The sequence below is a fragment of the Mustela nivalis genome, assembly GCF_964662115.1.
Source record: "Mustela nivalis genome assembly, chromosome: 2".
Lineage (NCBI taxonomy): Eukaryota > Metazoa > Chordata > Mammalia > Carnivora > Mustelidae > Mustela > Mustela nivalis.
Window position 1 is genome coordinate 149,204,334 of NC_139021.1, and position 18,123 is coordinate 149,222,456.

Sequence of the window (18,123 nt, forward strand, 5' to 3'; positions counted from 1 at the left end):
TGGAAACTTACTGAATCTCTCAACAGCTGCCCACCAGCACTGTCCTGGATAACTTGATCAGGCGGTGAGCCCGGTAGGGTTCTGTCCTCATTGAGGTCAACCTGTCACACTTACTCCTACATTCTTTCTGGTCCACCGTCAACTGCACCAGAAAGGATGGGCTGGTGCAGAAGCCACAAATGTCTGAGTCCAGATTGCCCTGTTCTCCAGAACCTCTTGCCCGTTGGCCCAAACAGGACCACATTAGCCCTGTGCTCAGAACCTCCGGGCTGTTTCTAGGGTGGCTTCGATGTGACTGCTCAGTTGCAGATGGACTGGAAGAGGAAAGAAGTACTCGAGGAGGCCATGGCAAGAGACCGCATGGTTTCCGGGGGTGAAGGCGGGTGTGTGGATTAGCAGAGGGTGCTGGGATCCTGGTCTTATCTCTGCTTCCTCTGTGACTCGAGACACACCTCTTGCCCTGAGTGAGTCCCAACCTCTATAACCCAGAAGCTTAGCATCCCCAAGAGTTGCGCAGACTAGCTGCGTGGGTAGGATATGCTTCACTCCCTCTTTCCACCTGTTTCCTGGGGTCCACCTGCCTCTCCTTGGGCCTCAGCAGTGCTCAGATATCTGAAGCTAAAAGTGATCATGAAAGGTGAAAAGGAGGGGAGAAGCTTCTTGGTTGGGTCTCATAGGTTCCCTGATCACCTGTAAGTGCTGGTTCCAGCACATTCCGCTCTTCTGGCACCAGGAACCAACAACCCCTGGATTAAGTATCAAGTATTCAGAATGATGCTGACTCTTCAGAACAATGTAGCTAAAAAAAAAAAAAAAAAAAAAAGGAAAAATCCATTGCCTACCATGCTTCCCAGGGCTGCTGGCCCCCATAGAGTCGGCTGACAACAGCTGCACCTGTCACTCCAAGGAAGGACCATTTAAGCTTGTGCTCGCTGCCATATTGGGATTGATAAAGGACCCAGAGGCATCCCCTAAGAGCCCCCCTCACACACACACACACAAGGTGCACAGATTCTGTTTAGTCCTAGGCTCTCTTCCATCCTTGAAGGCACCCACCAGCATCAACCCAACTTGCCTACATCACTTGTAGTAATCACTTGAGCAAATCCTCAGCCTGCGGAGAGCTCCCCTGAGGACAAACTGGGAAAATAGAGTTCTCAGGGGGAGTCCATCCCTCGGGCATCCCTCAAGAGGCTGCAACAGGGTCCTGGTGGGGATGCGAGGAGCCGCGTTCCCCATGCCTCAAAGAGGGCTTGTCATAGTGGGTGTTGAACGGACATTGGATGTATGAACAGGTGGCCAGGCTGACAGCCTCAGGGACAAGCCACAACCAACCCCCGGCGTTCCTACCTGGGCTTGGAGCTACTCTCAGATTTCAAGGAGGTTACTCTACTAAGTTTTAAGGAGTCAACACTCATTTTTGAGCAAATGAGTTGCAGCTACCCCTTGGCCCATGAAGCCAAACCGAAACAAAGCAGAGTGTTCATTCCATACCGACTCTCTCCCTTTAAAGTTTCATCCTCCCCCCTCCTCACTCCGCTGATGGGCTGGCTTCTAAGTCAAAAGGAAAGGCAACAATAAGAAAAGGCTCCATGAGCCCCACCTCTGGTCCACTGCTACCGCTCTCACCCGGCAGGAAGCGCCCTGCTCCCTTGCCGTCCTACACCTGGCCCTGGAGCCAGCTTCTCACCTGCCCAAGGACATCTCTCCTGACTCTCCCTCTCACCTGCATCAGCAATCGTTCCCTCTACATCAACACACCAACGTGCTCTAATATCTCCCATTGGAAACAAAACAAAGCAAAAATAAAACCAACCCTGACCTGGTATCCTGGGGACTTTTTTTTTTTTTTTTTTTAAGATTTTATTATTAGAGGCAGAGGGAGAGGAAGAATCAGACTCTCGCTGAGTAGGGAGTCCTATGTGGGACTCAGTGCCAGGATCCTGGGATCATGACCTGAGCCAAGGAGGACACTGAGCCACCCAGGTGCCTCCCAACCTGGTATTCTTCCTGCCCCTTGTCTCTACGGCTTCTGCACTACTCTGCTTCGCATCACGTGCAAGTCCTCACAAGAGGGCTCTATGTTTCCCGTGTCTGCTTTCTCCCCTCCTCTCTCTCTTCTCTTTCTTAAAAAGCCCACTCCCGGCTAGAATTTTGGCCCTACCACTCACTCTATTAGACCCACTCTTTGTCGAGGTTGTCACTGAGCCATTGGGAAATGCAATGGCCAGTTATCACTTCTCAGCTTCTCGGTGTCCCAGCCTGGTCTCTTGACAGCATGGCTCGCCCTCCTTGAAACACACTCTGGCTCGCTCTCAGCGGACCATTCCTATTTCTTCAGCTTCATACCTTTTCATTTTCTTTTTGTTTCTGTGTCCTCATCACTGGACATCTGAACATGAGAACACCCCTTGGTCAAGTCCACAGACGCTCCGTGTGCATATACCGGGTGACCTCGTTCTCTCTCCTGGGCTCCGGGCTTGGACGTCCCCTCCTCCCCTGAAAGTGAACATTTGCAAAAGGAAACTCTTATTTTCCACGTTTCTCCCAAGCTGCTCATCCCCATTCCTGTAAATAACAGCTCCATTGCTTCTGGGTGCTCAGGCCAAAACCATATTGCCATCTTTGATTTACTTTATTCCCTTACAGCCCTGAACTAAACCATTAACAAACCCAGTTAAGCTTCAAAATACATTGAGAATCCAGTCGCGTCTCACAGCTGCTATCTTGGTCCAGCAACCACCCCCTCCCCCACCTCCCTGCCCCCACAGTTCCTCTGGAAGCAGCGAGAGTGGCCTGCCGAGCCACCTGGCCGTGCCACCCCTGCACACCCTCCAGTTTTTAACCAACGGAGGCTCACACCCACTGTAGCCTGTCACCTCTCTGAGCTCACCCCTCCCTCTGCTCTAGCCACAGTGGCTCCCTCACTCTTGAACAGGCCAGGACTGACCCTGGCTGGGGACTTATGGGCCCGGTAGCCCCTGCCCAGATACAACCTGGCTTAGCCCCTCCCTTCATTCAGTCTCTGTTGGCCATCATCTTGTGAGGAGAGCCTTTGCAGACTTCCCCAGCCTGTAGCCGTTCCCTGATGTGTCACACGGGACCCCTTTATCCTGCTTGGCCTCCCCTCAGGCACAGCCCCTTCTGCCAGCTTTCTGGGCACTGCCTGCTTCCCACGAGAAGGTGCATACCACATGGGACGAGAAGGGCTTGGTCTGCTTTGCTCACTTTGTGGCTGGCCCCTAGAAGACGCTAAGGAAATATTCTTGGAATGACCGCCTGATAAACTAGTAGGAGGTTAACACATGGGAGTCTTGGCCCATCTCTGAAAAGAAAAGCAGGACTCACCTCACAAGGTCGCCTGTTCGTTCCCACACTTAGGGGCACACTGTGAAGTCATCACTTAGCACCAAATTCTCCTCACGCCATGGTGCACATATCAGCGGTCACACACACACACACACACACACACACCTTGCCTCTTGTCTAGAATCCCCCATGCCTGAGCCTTACCCCTGGAGTCCCCAGAGCATGAAAAACCATAGTGGTTCATTTTCTGTGACCAAGATTAAAGAATCACCGCTGCCCCCAGGGCACCTCCGTCCGAGTGCTCCTTGCTCCTATGGGGACCTGCACACACTTTCTGGGAAGACTGTGGGGCTGCCAGGGCTGGCCTGGGGACAGCTGGACAACTGGCCCAGTGTCCGGGGACGGGGCCTCTGCTGCTAGTGCTTCATCCCAGGCCTGACCTGGGGCGGCGGATGGCAGGCCAGCCCCTGGGGAGGAGGTCAGGGAAAGAGCCGAGAGCTCAGGAAAGGCAGGTGGCACAGGACAGTGTTCCACTCTCCCAGGCAGCAGCTCGGCACTGCAGCCCAGCGGGGGAATTTGCTCAGGAGGAGGAGTGACCGGTCTTGGTCAGTCTGGAAGGCCCCAGATGCAGTCGCAGGCTCACCTTGTCCTGGCCTCTTCCAGGCATTTCCCTGAACATCAGCGCAAGGTCACATGGGCTTGTAGGCCGTGAGGAAACAATCATTTGGGGGCATTCCTGAGCTCTGGGGGAGGCGGCTCTCCTTCCGGCCACTGTGGGAACCCCGGAGCGCCATGTCCAGACCTTGGCACCTGGGAATGAGGCCTGCCAGGGACCAGCTCTTTCCAGTTCTTCCTCTGTGGGGGCCTGCCCCTGTGCTCAGGCAGCCAAGGAGAACTGGAGGCTAATGCATTCACTGTACTTCTCCTTAAAGCAGGCAGGACAGAGTTCCCAGGGAGGACAAGCACACACCTTGGTCAGGTGCTTTCCATCCAGCTGACATTTTGGGACCAGTCTCTGCCTGCCAGTCTACAGAGGTGTTTTTCAGATGCCTCCTTCTTCGGCGTTTCCCACAGTCCCAGGAGATAACACCCCTCTCCTGTGTGATGAACACAGAGACAGACGATCTAAGCAACCATGAAGTGTCCATATCTCAAGGCTGGAACGTGGGAGGCCCGACTGATCCTGGACTATTTGGCTCCAGTGGTCCTGGCAAACCATTCTTGCAGTTTGCAGAGCTCCCTGGGCAGAGGTGGTGGGCGGGGTCTGCCTGGCTCAGGGCAGGGTCTGCCCCATATGGTTCAAAGGGATACCCTTGACAGTTAAATGACAGTCCAGCCAGAGCAAACGCTCAGCAAGCTCAGCCTATGAAATCAGTAGAGACTGTCAGAAGCATCAGTTTTTTAAAAAAGTGAAATAGCACCAAAAATAAGGAAAGAAGAGAAAGGTATAGAAAACATTGGCATATGTCACACTTACTAGAACAATTTGCACACAAGTGTGTGTGCACGTGTATGTGTTTTATAATGTCAAATCCAATTTTTATTGTGGTCTATCCTCATAAAATGTACTGCTCTTAGGCACATAAAACCCAGTGATGAACGTGGCTTGCCTCCCTGAGGAGGACAGAAGTTGGAAGAGGACACCAGATTTCTTTGATTTAATCAGAGGTTTAAAAAAAAAACACATGAGTGTTTCTAAAATCAGCGTACATTTTACAAGCACAGTAGACATCTAATGGCATCTTTTTTTCTTTCCTGAACAGCTGTAGGCTTTACAAGGAAATGGTGATATTTCAAAACCAAAACAGCACAGCCACAATCCCTGCCCCATACGGAGCCTCCTGCTCTGTGCCTCCGTACTGGGGCTGAAGGCAGCTCCTCACAAGGAAGGCACTGCTAGGCAGTGTAAAGATGCCGCTGATCCCAGCACAGATAAGGCAGGGGAGGCTCAGAAAGGTTCAGGGGAGCCCCCAAAGCCTGGGTGCATGCCTGGACCACAGTTCTGGAATCCAAGCACAGCTATCTTGGACCCCCAAGCTCAATCTATGCACTTTCTTAGAAATGGCCGAGTATGAGCTATCCCAGGAAAGGCATGGTTCTCACTCTGTGGTTTTCTGGAATAACAAGATCTCACCCACAAGGCACTGTCCCTGTAGCTGCCAAGGCCTGTGTTCTCAAGTGGCCTTGTGAGAGAGTCCATTTCCTTTGTGGCAGGGCTCATGAGGCTCCCCTGCTGACCTCCCCAGACTGGTCATTGTGGACTCGTGCCCTGGATCAGCACCGCGGCCACAGGGAGCCAGGGTCTGGCACCTGGAGTCACAGAAAAGGGGGACTTGAACCCAAAATCCTCAAAGAGAGGAATCTGAAAGGGTCATTCCTTGGACAATCAGGGGTACCATGATCCTGTTCAGATGCCCTTTCAAAGTCGTTAAAGAGTGACCAGGCATTCCAATGTGCCTGGACAGTTCCAGTGGCTACCTGTTTGCCCCAGCAAAATGACTAACAGCACCATTTCTCTCTCAGAATGTCCTATTTCAAAAAATAAATCCTTTGGCCACCTCACCAAATAATGAAAAAGTATGTGAAATCTGCTAGGCTCATACCAGAAGGGCAAAAGTTGCTGTTCCTCCCAGCCTCTCTTCCTCTTCTGCCTCCTCCCCTCCTTCTGGAAAAGCCTAGACAAGCCTTGGGTCCACGGCCCTCTTCCTCCCCTGGCCTTCCTCTCTTCACCCAAACTGGAGCTGCTCTCTGGGGCATCTGAATTCCCAGCCTGGCCTTGGGCTCCTCATCCTCTTTGGACACCAGGCACGAGGCCGGGAGGCCAGCCCAGGAAGACAAGGATCGCGGGGCCTGCTGTCAGAGCCTACCCCATCACAGACCATACAGGGGACCTGCAGAAGTCCCTGAGCCTGCCCGAGCCCGGAGCTCATCTGCAGTTCCTCCTCTGTGGGTCACTTCACGGGGACAAGAGCCAGCTCTCGACTGCCCTGGGGGCGGGATGGGGCTGTTGCCTGAGTGCAGGGAAGGAGAGCAGCCGGGCAGCTGGGACGTCCCTCCCCTCCACGTGCCAGGCATGAAACACACTAACCGCCACTCCGTGCTTCCTTCAGGGGAGATGGGATTCCGGATTCGCAGATGAGAGAGGAGCCGAGGTAAGCACTTTCCTAAGCCACGTCCGCAGAAGCAGCAGAAACCAGAGTCTCCACATTTTGTGTCGAGCCATCCATATCACTAGCTGCCCTTCCTTCCCGTGTGTAGCGAACTCCCCACTGAGGGCCAGACAGGAGGTGTCCGGGGAGGGAGGGGCGATGGTGACCGCAGGGAGTCCCTCCACTGGCTGCTGGGCTGGGGGCTGTCCTGGGGCTCAGTGGTGACATAAGTCACCGAATCTGGCACATGAGGTGAGCAGAAGTGTCTCCTGGGTGTGACAGTGTTGGCCAACAACCCCCCTCATGAGCTGTCATGGGTGCAGGTGGGTAGGTATAAAAAAAGCATTCTTGGGTTGGAAAAAGGGAATTAGACTCCGGCCTGGCCAGCGGGCATGAAGGAGGGTACTGGAAGCTGATAAGGAAGAATAGGAATAATAACCATAAAAATGATGCCGGGTAACGTTGCCCAAGGACAGACCAGGTGTCAAGTTCAGAGCTGGCTTCTCTAGATCCATGACTTCATTCAACCTGACATACTCGTGAGAAAGGGAGTGACCACTTAGGGCCACCCAGGATCTATAGCCGACATGGACCCCCATCCTCTCTGTCTCTGCATGGTCTCAGTTCGAGGGCTAGCAACTGGGACTTCGTGGCTAGGTAAGTTGGGTGCTAAGTTAGGGCTTTGCTGTCAAAGCCCGCCAGCACGTGGCTCTTTCCCACCCCTCTCAGGGCTGCCTGGCACTTCCTCCATTTATAATCAGATCCATGTCTTAGTGAAGTGCTCCTGGCAATGTTTGTCGTTCAGCTGTATGTGTTGACCTGCCCTTGCTGGAAGCCAAGCTGGGATAAAGGATCTCAGGCCCCTCATTCCAGCTTCTCCCCAGGCCCATCTCCCATGGTGCTCCTCCTGGGGTGCTGGAAGCACTCAAGGGTGGAACGTTGTCATGAAGTCAGGGTTCAGGAATCATTCCAAATTCCTGTGCTTAGGGGTCCGGTCTTGGCCTCTGGGCACACAGGCCCAGGGTCCCCCCACCCCAGGCTCAGCCTGCTGCCTCCCCTCCCTTTGCCCTCTTCTGGGTCCCCCATAGCTCCAAGCTCAGCCCTCCCACAAGATGCCACACTCATCGGGGGCTTTGAACCCTATTCCCCTTGGCCCTGGTTCCATCAGCAAGAGTCATCAGCTCTGCCCAATTTCATGGAGATGTCTAACTCCTAGGTCTCCATTCTTAGGCCACGGCTAATTCGATGCAAGAAATTTTAATCCCTTGTTGACCAGAATATTGAAACAAATGCCTGAGGTTATATAATTGCCACATGCTACAGCTTTCCCAGACCTGCAGCTTCGGAAAGTTTGGGACAGTCACGTCTCCGGGCTGGACCCAGGAGCTCCTTAGGGCTGCCTATCCTGGTGTGGTTCTGGCACACAGGGCACATCTGATTATAAGTCTGCTGCCCAGGACGTGGTTTGAAAACCATTTTTGCTCCTTTACCTGTGAACTGAAAATCTTATGTCTGGATTTCACTATTTCTTCATTTTGCTGATGGCTCAAAAACCACCAACCTCCCCAGGCTTGAACATATGTATGTGTCCTTGGGAGTTCAGTCTCCCCATCAGCCTTGCATCCCCAATTGGTCCACTTTCAGCAAATTCATTCCACCAGCTGTCCTGCCAGGCGGCCCCAGCGCCAGCGGTGCCCATGTGGTGAAAACAGGTCCCTTCTCCAAGCAGCCAGATGGCCTCCTGCCCACAAACAAATTAATTAATAAATAAGGTTTCCAAGTAAAATAAGATGGGCGGCACCCTTCGCCAGGGTTCCCGCACACCCACTCTTGAGCCTAGTCCCCATCCAGAGGTTGTTTCAAAGGATGTACAGAAATGTCCAATGCAGCTTGGAAATCATTTCAGTTTTCTCTTCTTTCCCCACTCTGACACATCAGGAGCTGTTTTACAGAAATCAGATCAAAGTGGAACAAATCTGTGAGGTTCCCAGCACTAAAATGCTCCTTTACCAAGGTTTTTGTTCACATGTTCACACCCTTCAGCTCCAAAGTGAAACAGAACAAGACAGAAAGGGCATCTTCGGCAGGTTTGGGCGTGGCATTGTGGCAGGAAGTAGAGTCATTTGTAAGAAATCTCATCTTAGCCAAACCCAAACAGTTGATTAGCCAAAGGGGCTGCCGCTAGCCTATGGGAGCAGCGCCAGCCTCAATCTGTGACTCTGGGTATGTCCCCCCCATGCTTGGTGCAGTGAAGGTCAGGTTCATAGACTCTGGCCTTTCCCAGAACCCAGAAACAGAAACAGAGTCTGACCGACTTTCTGGACGTGGCCAGTGGAAGTCAACCCTGGTGATATGCAGAGCTTTCATGAGAGTCTGGAAAAAAACCAACCAAACAAAAGGAATGAAAACGGAATTTATAATATAATATCAAACATTTAATTTTAAACAATGTGAGAAGGGCCTTTAAATTGCCTTCAACTATTAGAATTTTGGAGTCAGTGGATTTTGGAGTCAATCAGAAGACAGAAAAGCACCTTCACGGGAGCAATGTGTTAGAGCATAGTCATCCACATTGTCTTGCTTTGGCGTTCCCCAACTCTGCCCAGTAAAGAGTGAGCTGAGCTTTTTGTAGGGACCAAATAAAACCATTCTGCATGGGTCTCGCCACTCCTTTATCTGAAACCCTCCAAGAGCTTCCCAGGGCACCTCGATCCACGTCCAATTTCCTTCCCCATCCTCAGTCACAGGGGCTCCCTCCTGCCTCCTCCAGGGTTCTCAAGGGCACCTTTCCTTTGTCCAAGGCCACTTCCCAGACCTTCTGTCTCACCATCCACTCACCCTTCAGCTGGACCTTCCCCTCCCCTGGGAAGCCTCCCTGTTAACCATTCCTGCCCCACCCAGTTTCCTTCCCACCCCAGATGGCCTCTGCATCCCATATGAGCAGACCCTTCCCTCCACACAATGCCCAGCCCTCCGCGCTGGGACAGCGGAGGACAGCTCGCCATTCCAAGATCTCGGTTCTCTGAAAGTCCTCTCCCTTTAAATAGCCAGCTCTGAGTTTGTTTACCTTTCCTCTGGTGTAAATCTAACTCACCCCAAGCAGTAGAGGCAGCAAAGCTGTGACCTGTTAACTAGTTACAAAGTAACCCCCGTTTTTGTTTGTTACCATGGCCCATATGCCCTTATTATCATTTGAGTAATGGGACAAGCTTGTATTTCTCTAAACACCTTCATGTGGTTGCATTTGCAATGTATATTAATACATTACATAAAGCATAGCATTTATTTTATTAACAAAATAAAACAATTGAGTTTAGCAATTTGAAGACCGAACACTGCAACCACCCCACCCCCACCCCAGAACTATAGACTGAAGCATTAGGAAAAACTGGAATCCACGATTTTTAGCATGCTTGTGCCCAACCCCCAGAGGACTGGCTCACAAGCGTTGATCTTGTTTGGCACTTTCTTCCCCAAAGATGTTTGGAAAGGAGATTATTGCCTTAGCACGTTTTCAGTGAGTATGGGAAAGAAAAGAGAAGAAGGCAAATCCAAGAAGGGGATTCAGTAAAAGAAATAGAGAAAAGCAGGCATGAAAAGCAAGTAGAGAAGTGCAGAAGGGGAAGGCCTGGGCCAGGGGTTCTCAGCCCCAGGTGCAAGGTAGGAACCTGGATTCCCAGGCTGTGAGCAGAGAAATCAGTCTTGGGAGTGGGGTGCATGCCAACAGCATCCTATCCCCCCAACCCCGTGAGTAATCTGGTGCTGGGAAATCATTGCTTTGGACCAGTGGTTCTCAAATTTAGGGATTAAGAGAATTTTCCAAGAACTTCTTAGGACATAGATTTCTTGGCTGTAGCCCCAGAGCTTCCGTTCCCCACGCCTGGGAGAGGCCTAAGCAGGTGCATCTCTAACAGGTCCCCAGTGATAAGATGCCTCAGGTCCAGGACCACAGGGTGAGAGAGAGCCTGTGCTCTGGAGCTTGGTGCATTCAGCCTAAAAAGTGAAGAGCTTCAGATGATGTGCAGACGGTGACCGTGTCCTGTTCCAGGAGCGGTAGGGCAAGAGATCTGTGAGATTGCAAGATTGAGAGACATATTCCTCTTCTGGAGTGTTTATTCGGCCTCTTGGTCTCTTTCTCTGCATGCATCCCGCCCCTCTGGTGCAGGGAGCTCCCTGTCTCCTAGGGGAGTCTAGGGCATTTCTTCCAGTTTTGATTATTGTGAAATTTTCCCTTAAATGGAGCTGAGTTTTTTGTGCTGTATCTTCTACTGGTTGGTCTCAGCATCCCTGAGAGTGAGGTTGCCTCATCCAGGTGACATGAAAACCCAGGGCGGTTAGCATCTTGATTTCTGATTCAAGTATCTCCCCAGTACCTCTTTGGAGGGGTGCAGTGCCCTGCCCAGGCTCCCAGGGCCATGCCAGCCCCCATCTGCCTACTCCAGTGTTTCCAGAGCTCAGTCTGCTCACACTCCAGTGCCTCATCTCCTTGCACTCTGTTTATTTATTGTTGTTGTTGTTGTTGTTTTCATTTAAATTCAAGTTAGTTAACATACAGTGTAGTACTGGATTCAGGAGTAGAATCTGATGACTCATCACTTGCATAAACACCTTGTGCTGACCCAACATGCCCATCACCCGGTTACCGCACCCCCTCAGTTTGTCCTCTATACTTAAGACTCGCTTATGGTTTGCCTCCCTCTCTGTTTTTATCTTATTTTATTTTTCCTTCCCTTCCCCTATGTTCACTTGTTTTCTCCTTGAACTCTGTTTTTATCCCCGAGCACGCCTTCACGTCACTTCTAACAAGCCCTCCACAAACAGATGGGTGGGAAAGGGAGGAAGGGTCACATGAACTTGGGCACCACAGGGCATGTGAAATCTGGTCCCATTTCTGTCACTCAGATCCACCGGCTTCTTGAAGGATCTTCTCTCTCACCTTGTGGAATAAAAGGCTCTGTGGGGTTGAGTGGGGCTGACCCTGCACTTTTCTCGAGGTTGGCCAGAGAGGCCCTGGTGAGGGGCCCTGGTCAGACTGCCCTTCTTGGGGCTAGGCAGTGAGCACTGACCCAGAGGGCCCAGAAACTAGGCATCCTGGACTTTTTGGTGTGTCCTCCCCTCCCAGGCTTTCCATTCCACCTTCTTTGGACCTCAAAAATTAGATTAGATAGATAGATAGATAGATAGATAGATAGTATTAAATAGATATTAGATAGTAATAGATAGATATTAGATAGTAGCTAGATAGGTAGATAGATAGATAGTAGATAGATAGATAGACAGATAGACAGAAAGAAAGAAGATAGGGAATAATTCGACCCAGCCTCAGCCACTAAAATCCTCAGGGCTGAGCATCGTTGAGGTCCTAAAGCTGATCCCACACACCTTCCTGACTTCTCAGGGAGCTGTGAACTCACTGATTCAATCACCCGCTTGCACATTAAAGGCATCTCAAGCTTTGCCTGAACAAAACCGAAGTCCTCATTTTCACACCCACCTTCCCCGGGTCAAGTAATTTCGCTCCCAGTTTTCTACCTCGGTAAGCCACATGGTGTCACCCAAAAAACCCAGAGCCACCTGTGATTCCTCAGCCCCACCACCCACCCTTGCCTCCATCCAGCCCCGCAGCGAAGCCAGAGGGATCATCAAAAAACCACCTCAAATTCAAGCTCTCTCAGTGGCCCCCACACCCTATCACACCTGCCCTTGCCTGTCTGGTCACCTGGCTGCACAGAGCAGTCTCAGGGAGTGTGCAGGGACCCTGAGGAGCGAGCCCAGCAGGGTGGGAGGGGCCTCTGGGGCGGAGAGCAGGGACCAGTGTTGGAGCCCTGATGACGCAGGCATCCTGCCCGTTTGCCACTTCCAGGCTGTGGCCGCAGCCTCTGCGATGCTGTCTCCTCTCACCCCTCAGTCAGATCTCCCTTGCTCTCATTCAGTTCATGGGATGCCCTGAGTGTACCCAGCATGCTCCATTCCTCCCCATTCCCCCGGAACTGAGGGCAGCGGCAGCTGCAGGGTCTTCGATCTGAAGGAAAAATCAGGGTTTAGTGCGTGTCCTGGAGACTCGGTCCCTGCGACCGTGTGTAGAGACACTGCCACCCAAAGAGGTTACTTCATAGGATGGGATTCTGGGGGTCTGTGTGGAGTATCTTCTGTCACCCTCCAGAAGTTTTTGGGGGCCTGATGTCTGCCCTGGGGTCCGATGTCGGGCCAGCACTGCTATCTGCGTCACCAGTGGGAAGTAAAGATGTTGGGAGAGGTAGGCTTAGGATTTCCATTCCCTGGAGCCTTCAGACCGGGTTAGTCCTGGTTTCTGCAGTCAGAAGGTTGTAGTCCAGGAGTACCCCCTGAAGTTGCATCTAGTGACTGTTCCCTCTTCCTGCTCAGGGGTTGGCGACCCTGTGTCCTGCCTGCGCCTTTGTAAGGAGTCTCCTTATTAACCTCTCCTGAAAGGACCCTCACCTGAGCGCGCCATCTGTGCTCTGCTGGGATCCCTATTGCTACATTTACTTTCCTGTTTTCAGATTCCATTTCCCATGATGTCTGCATTCTGTCTAACAAGCCCGGGTTACTGTTTAGTACAAGTCAACTGCAAAGATAATGAACAAGGAAAGGCAGCATTCAGGGGGCTGCACGGTCAGGGGCCTGCTCCCTGGGGTGGCTCCCTCTGGGCCGAGTTTCAACCCCAACGGGGACACACGGCTGACCCTGCTCTGGCATCTGTGCATAAAACTACTCAGATGTGGATTCTAACTCAGTAGTTAGGATGACACCAAAAGGATTTTCTGAGCATGACTCCATCCCCACTCCTGAGTGAGATGTTTAAACTGTAATCTCCATACTTCTACAATTAGACCTGGGCGGACCTGAGTTCCAGGCAGACTTGGCCTGTGGGACCCCAGACAGGTCACCTACACTCTCCATGTCCCAACCTTGTCATTGACAACAGTATTGCCTGTGGAGAGAAATAAATGAGATCATGTATTTAAAATGTTTAGCATAATAAGCAACCAAGAAATGCTCCAAGTTCGGAGATAATTTTCATTATAATTAGAAATGCTACTCTATAGAAAGACCAATAATTGAGCCCAGTAAGGGTGTTATGGTATGCCCACTCCAGTTTCTTTTTCACAGAGCAAGTGTGCCCAGGAGGGCTTTGTGTCCCGGGCTGGCCTGGGCTCTTCTCATGGTCTTCAGGGTTTATTGTGTCCATTCTCTCCTGTGTGGCCCAGGCTGCCTGAGGCCCCACTTGCTCTGCCTTGGGGTAGTGAAGGCCTCTTACCTAGGTCATTGTCTCTGTTTACAGAATATCTGGAGTCTGGGGATCTGCAGTCAAAGTTCACCCCCTGTACAGAGACATTACCACTTGATGTCTGAGGAAGAAAGATCCCTTCTTGGGTCCCCAGGGTATCAGTTGCCAGCCTGGGGCAGGGGGTCCATTTGGGGCAAGCATCTTGCTGTAGGTCACCTGAGGACTCTGTGACTGGCTCAGGGTGGTGTTGGGACACCTTTTAAATGTTTGCTATTCAGGAAGAATCTTTTCCTGAATGGGATTCAGCCCCTTCCATTGGGCCCCTACATGGACATTCCCCCAGGAAAGTACCTTGTTCTTGCTGCCCATCTAACCAGTCTGTCCACCACCAGAGGCTCCACCAAAGCCTTTGTGAGTCCCCACAGTGACGGGGACACCCACTAGAAGGGCACCAACAGAAGGTAGGAAAGTGCCAGAAGCTATATGTGCCCTGGCAGTGAGTCCCCACAGTGAAGTAGACACCCACTGGAAGGGCACCAACAGAAGGTAGGAAAGTGCCAGAAGCTATATGTGCCCTGGCCTGAAAGGCCGAAGACAAGCATCGTCCATCCCAGATGGGCCACGAGCGAACACTTGCAGGGGAGGCTTTCAGGACAACACCCGAGGGACAACTGGAGTGCCTCAGATTTTTGCCCCCTCTCGCATCCATCCACTCTCTTCTGCTCACAGGTAGCCCAAGTCCACAGGAAAAGCAAGAAAATCACATTTGCAGCATCTGTGTAGCTCGGAGCTAAGTTCCACGGTATCTACTACATCGCCCCAGCTCTGGCTACATGATGTGTGATGAACAGCAGAGTTCCCGATGGCACCACACCTCACCTTCTACCCAGCCCCCAGCCCCGCTGGGTCGTCAAGAGCTCCTGCCAGCTAGTTTGATGTTTAAAACATAAATTCTTTCAAACCTTTTTCCCCCAAGTAAAATTCTCCTTGTGTGTGTGTGTGTGTGTGTGTGTGTGTGTGTGTGTGTCTGTGTGTGTCTGTGTGTGTCCAGAGCCCACAGGCCCAAGGAGCTCTGCCTCTGGTTACCTTCCAGTGTTCACCCAAACCACCTTCTTCCCATTTCCTGCCATCCAGCCTCCCCAGCATTTTCTGTGTTCCTTGGCCAAGCCCAGCTTGCTCCTGCCGCAGGACGTTTGCATTGACTGTTTCCTTTGCCTGGAGCACTATCCCCTCATCTTCCCACAGCTGCCCCCTCTTCATCCTCAACTTAAGGAAACACCTTCAGAGAGGTCTTCCGGATCACACCAGGCAGACCACCCTCTCCACATCCAGCCCGTTCCCCACACCGTTTAGGCAATTTGGGTGCAAAGGCATTTCTTTGATAATTTGTTTTTTTATTCATTGTCTGTTTGTGGGCATAAGTGTATAAGGACAGAGCCTTATTGTTTTCCATCAGTGTCACAAGGGCCCTAGAACACCAGTGCAGAGCACATAGTAGGTATGTCATGAATGCTTGAGGCCTGGATGGATGAATGATTGTCCAGTGTAGAGACGCGGGGTCCTAGCTCCAGGACAGAGGAGCCAGAAGGCCAGGCCACCATGTTACCCAGTGGACAGCTCATGGAGGCAGAAATGCCCGCACAGCCTCCTGTCAAGTGCAGGCCCAGGGTCTGAAAGCCGCGCATGCTCAGAAGCATTCAGGTGTGGGGAGCACGGGGCCCCGGCACTGGGGATTCCAGCAGGCCTGGGATCAAGGAGAAGAGGCTGGGCTTGACACCAACTGGTGGGACCTTGGGCTTTGGAGCTAGGCGGCTTGCCCAGGCCACAGCTGGCTGGGCTCTGCCGGGCCTCCCCAGGGAAGGAGAGCTGTATAAACAGGAAGTCCACTGCCTTTGATAAGCCCTAAGTCCTTGTAGGTCTTTTTGTCCCAACATTATTCTCTACTAGTTTGAGGCCTCAGCTCTGATACAGGAAAATGAATTTCACACTTGCCTCCTTCCTGACTCAATCCCCATGCAGGAGAGGGGCAGGAGAAGAGAGAGAGAGAGACAGAGAGAGATACAGGAGAAAGGGGAGGAACAGAAATATAAAACAGAAAAAGGTAAGAAATGGAACGAAAGAAGGAGAGGGAAGAGAAGGAGAAGGTGACCCGTAGAAGAAACAAAAAACAGAGGGATTATAAAATTCTCTAAAGTCAACCAACTATGCAAGAATGGAACTTTGGAAAAAGCTAGAGGTATTTTGAAGGCACTAATAAAGTTTCATAATTTGGAACTTCTGTGCACTCCTTGCTTGCAAAATTCCTAAGTCAGAAACACTCTCCTTCTGATGAAACAGGTCTCATCAGAAATTCCCTCTTCTACCACGTGTTATCCTTCCCAGGAAGGGGGCCAGAGCTGGGAGCACTGGGAGGGTGGGCAGGGAGTGTCGTGTCCCTTGTACCCCAGGAACCAGCACATGGTCTTCCGGGCATCCACAGCAGCCCACCCTGGGCCCTCAGAACACAGAGACCAGGTTAGGAGTTTCTGCCTTGCTGGCCCGGTCATGCTGTCGTTCACACAGGGCCTGGCAACCCTGTTCTCTGAGGGAAGGCGGTGTTGAAGTGTAGAAGTGAGACCACGCTGTGAGTAGCTAGCCACATGGCCTCCAGCAGGGCCTTCGGTATTTTAAACCCCAGTTTCTCCATCTGTAAAATGGGGAGAATGAGAATATCAACCTCGCAGGGTTATTGACAAAGCTCAGGAGGAACAAGGCAAAGGCAAGTTATCTGTGAGCGGAATGCACGGGCCCACGGGGAAATCAGAAAAGACAGCTGTGTACCTTACCTGGCAGTGGTAAGTAGGCAGGTGGATAAGGTCAAGGCTAGTAGGTCTAAGGAAACCTGTGTGCTCCCCGCACAGACGTTCCACTAGTTCCGAGCACCCAGCACAGGGCAAAGATGTACCTTCCACTTTTCCAGGACAGATTTGTTGAACATAAATGAGGCATTTGCGAGCACATGCTGGGGCCTCAGCCGCGTGCAGGGGCTGCTGAGATGGGTAACAACAGCCATTGATTATCAACCACTTGCTTTATACATCTGCCGCCTTTATTCTTCCCACAGTCCCCCATGGTCGATGTTACTCCCATTTTACAGATGGAGCACCTGAGCCTCAGTGAAGTTGAGTCAAGTCCAAAGGCCATTTAGTCATTAGGTGGCAAAGCCCACTAGCATCTGCTGATGCCCCAGCCTTTGCCCATAACCACCATGTCCTTGACTTTGAGGACTTTGGGGAATGGGTAGAAAACAGACATGAAAAGGAGCAAGATGTTGTGCAATGAAACTGTGGGAGCAAGAGAAGAGCACAGTGCTCTGCCTGCACAACCACCCATGCCATGGGAAAGCCCCATGGAGGCTTGGCCATCGGGGGAGAAAGGTACAAGGAGCAAGGGAGGGACAGCCCTGACTCCTTTCAGGAGAGACAGAGAATTTGAAGTGGAAGAAGCAGGATTCATAAAAGGTTGTGCTGGGGAGACAGGCCAACCTGTGCCCCGAAGTATCCCCCACTTACTGACCTTGGGGACCCTCAAATGACCCTGCATTAGTGCATGCACAGCTGTATACCAGTATATTGGCAACTCCCCCAACATCTCCACTAGCATGATGGGAGCGGACGAAGCCTGCTCATGCTTGCCCAGTACAGATGTGTGTCAGCACTTGTCTCAGCACTTTACTGAGTAGCCCTTTCCATTGTCCCAACAACTGTAGGAAGAGGGTTCGATTATTAGTCCCTCTCACATACAAGGAAATGGAAATTGTGATTGTTAATTTTAGTTGTTAACCTGATGGTCCCCACTTGTTTGGTCAAATCCTAATCTAGATGTTGCTGTGAAGGTATTTTTTGGGTGTGATTAAAATTAAATCAGTAGACTAAATAGAACACATTATTCTCCATGATGTGGGTGGGTCTTATCTAATCAGTTGAAGAACTTAAGAGAAAAGATTGAGGTCCTCTGAAGAGGAAAGTGTCTGTCTGCAGGTTGCCTTTGAACTCAAGACTGCAACACCAACTCCTATGGGAATTTCTTTTTTCTGTCTTGTATATTTTGGACTTGCTAGCCCCAATTATGCTTGCGGGAGCAAACTTCCCTTTCCATGAGCCCTAAGAAGAAAGCTGGTTACATTTGCCATGGATCAGGAAAATAGCCCAGAAGCTTCTTCCTCTGGGAAGCTGAGAGCTGGCCCTCACTCAGCTGTGATGCAGAGCCCTCAGGTAAGGCGTCAGGTGGAGTGGTATTTGCCACTGGTCTAGGCTCCCTAGGGAGACCACAGATACCCTCCTCTACTCAGGGCCAGAGGCTGCAGGGCCTGTGTCCTAGGTCTGTGACTCTCTCTTCCCCTCTGCCCAGGTCACGAAGCTTCCAGGGTGCCCAGGG

At 51.5% G+C, this 18,123-nt stretch overlaps 1 protein-coding gene across 1 annotated transcript in view; it reads left to right on the forward strand.

The window, feature by feature from the left end:
* CXCL12 (C-X-C motif chemokine ligand 12) overlaps positions 1–14,673 on the forward strand; it is a 30,581-nt gene extending 15,908 nt beyond the window's left edge. Inside the window, exon 4 of the mRNA XM_082714177.1 lies at positions 14,437–14,673. Coding sequence (XP_082570303.1) covers positions 14,437–14,440 — 4 coding nt within the window. The 3' untranslated portion in view covers positions 14,441–14,673. The remainder of the gene's footprint in view (positions 1–14,436) is intronic.
* Positions 14,674–18,123: the final 3,450 nt, after the last annotated feature.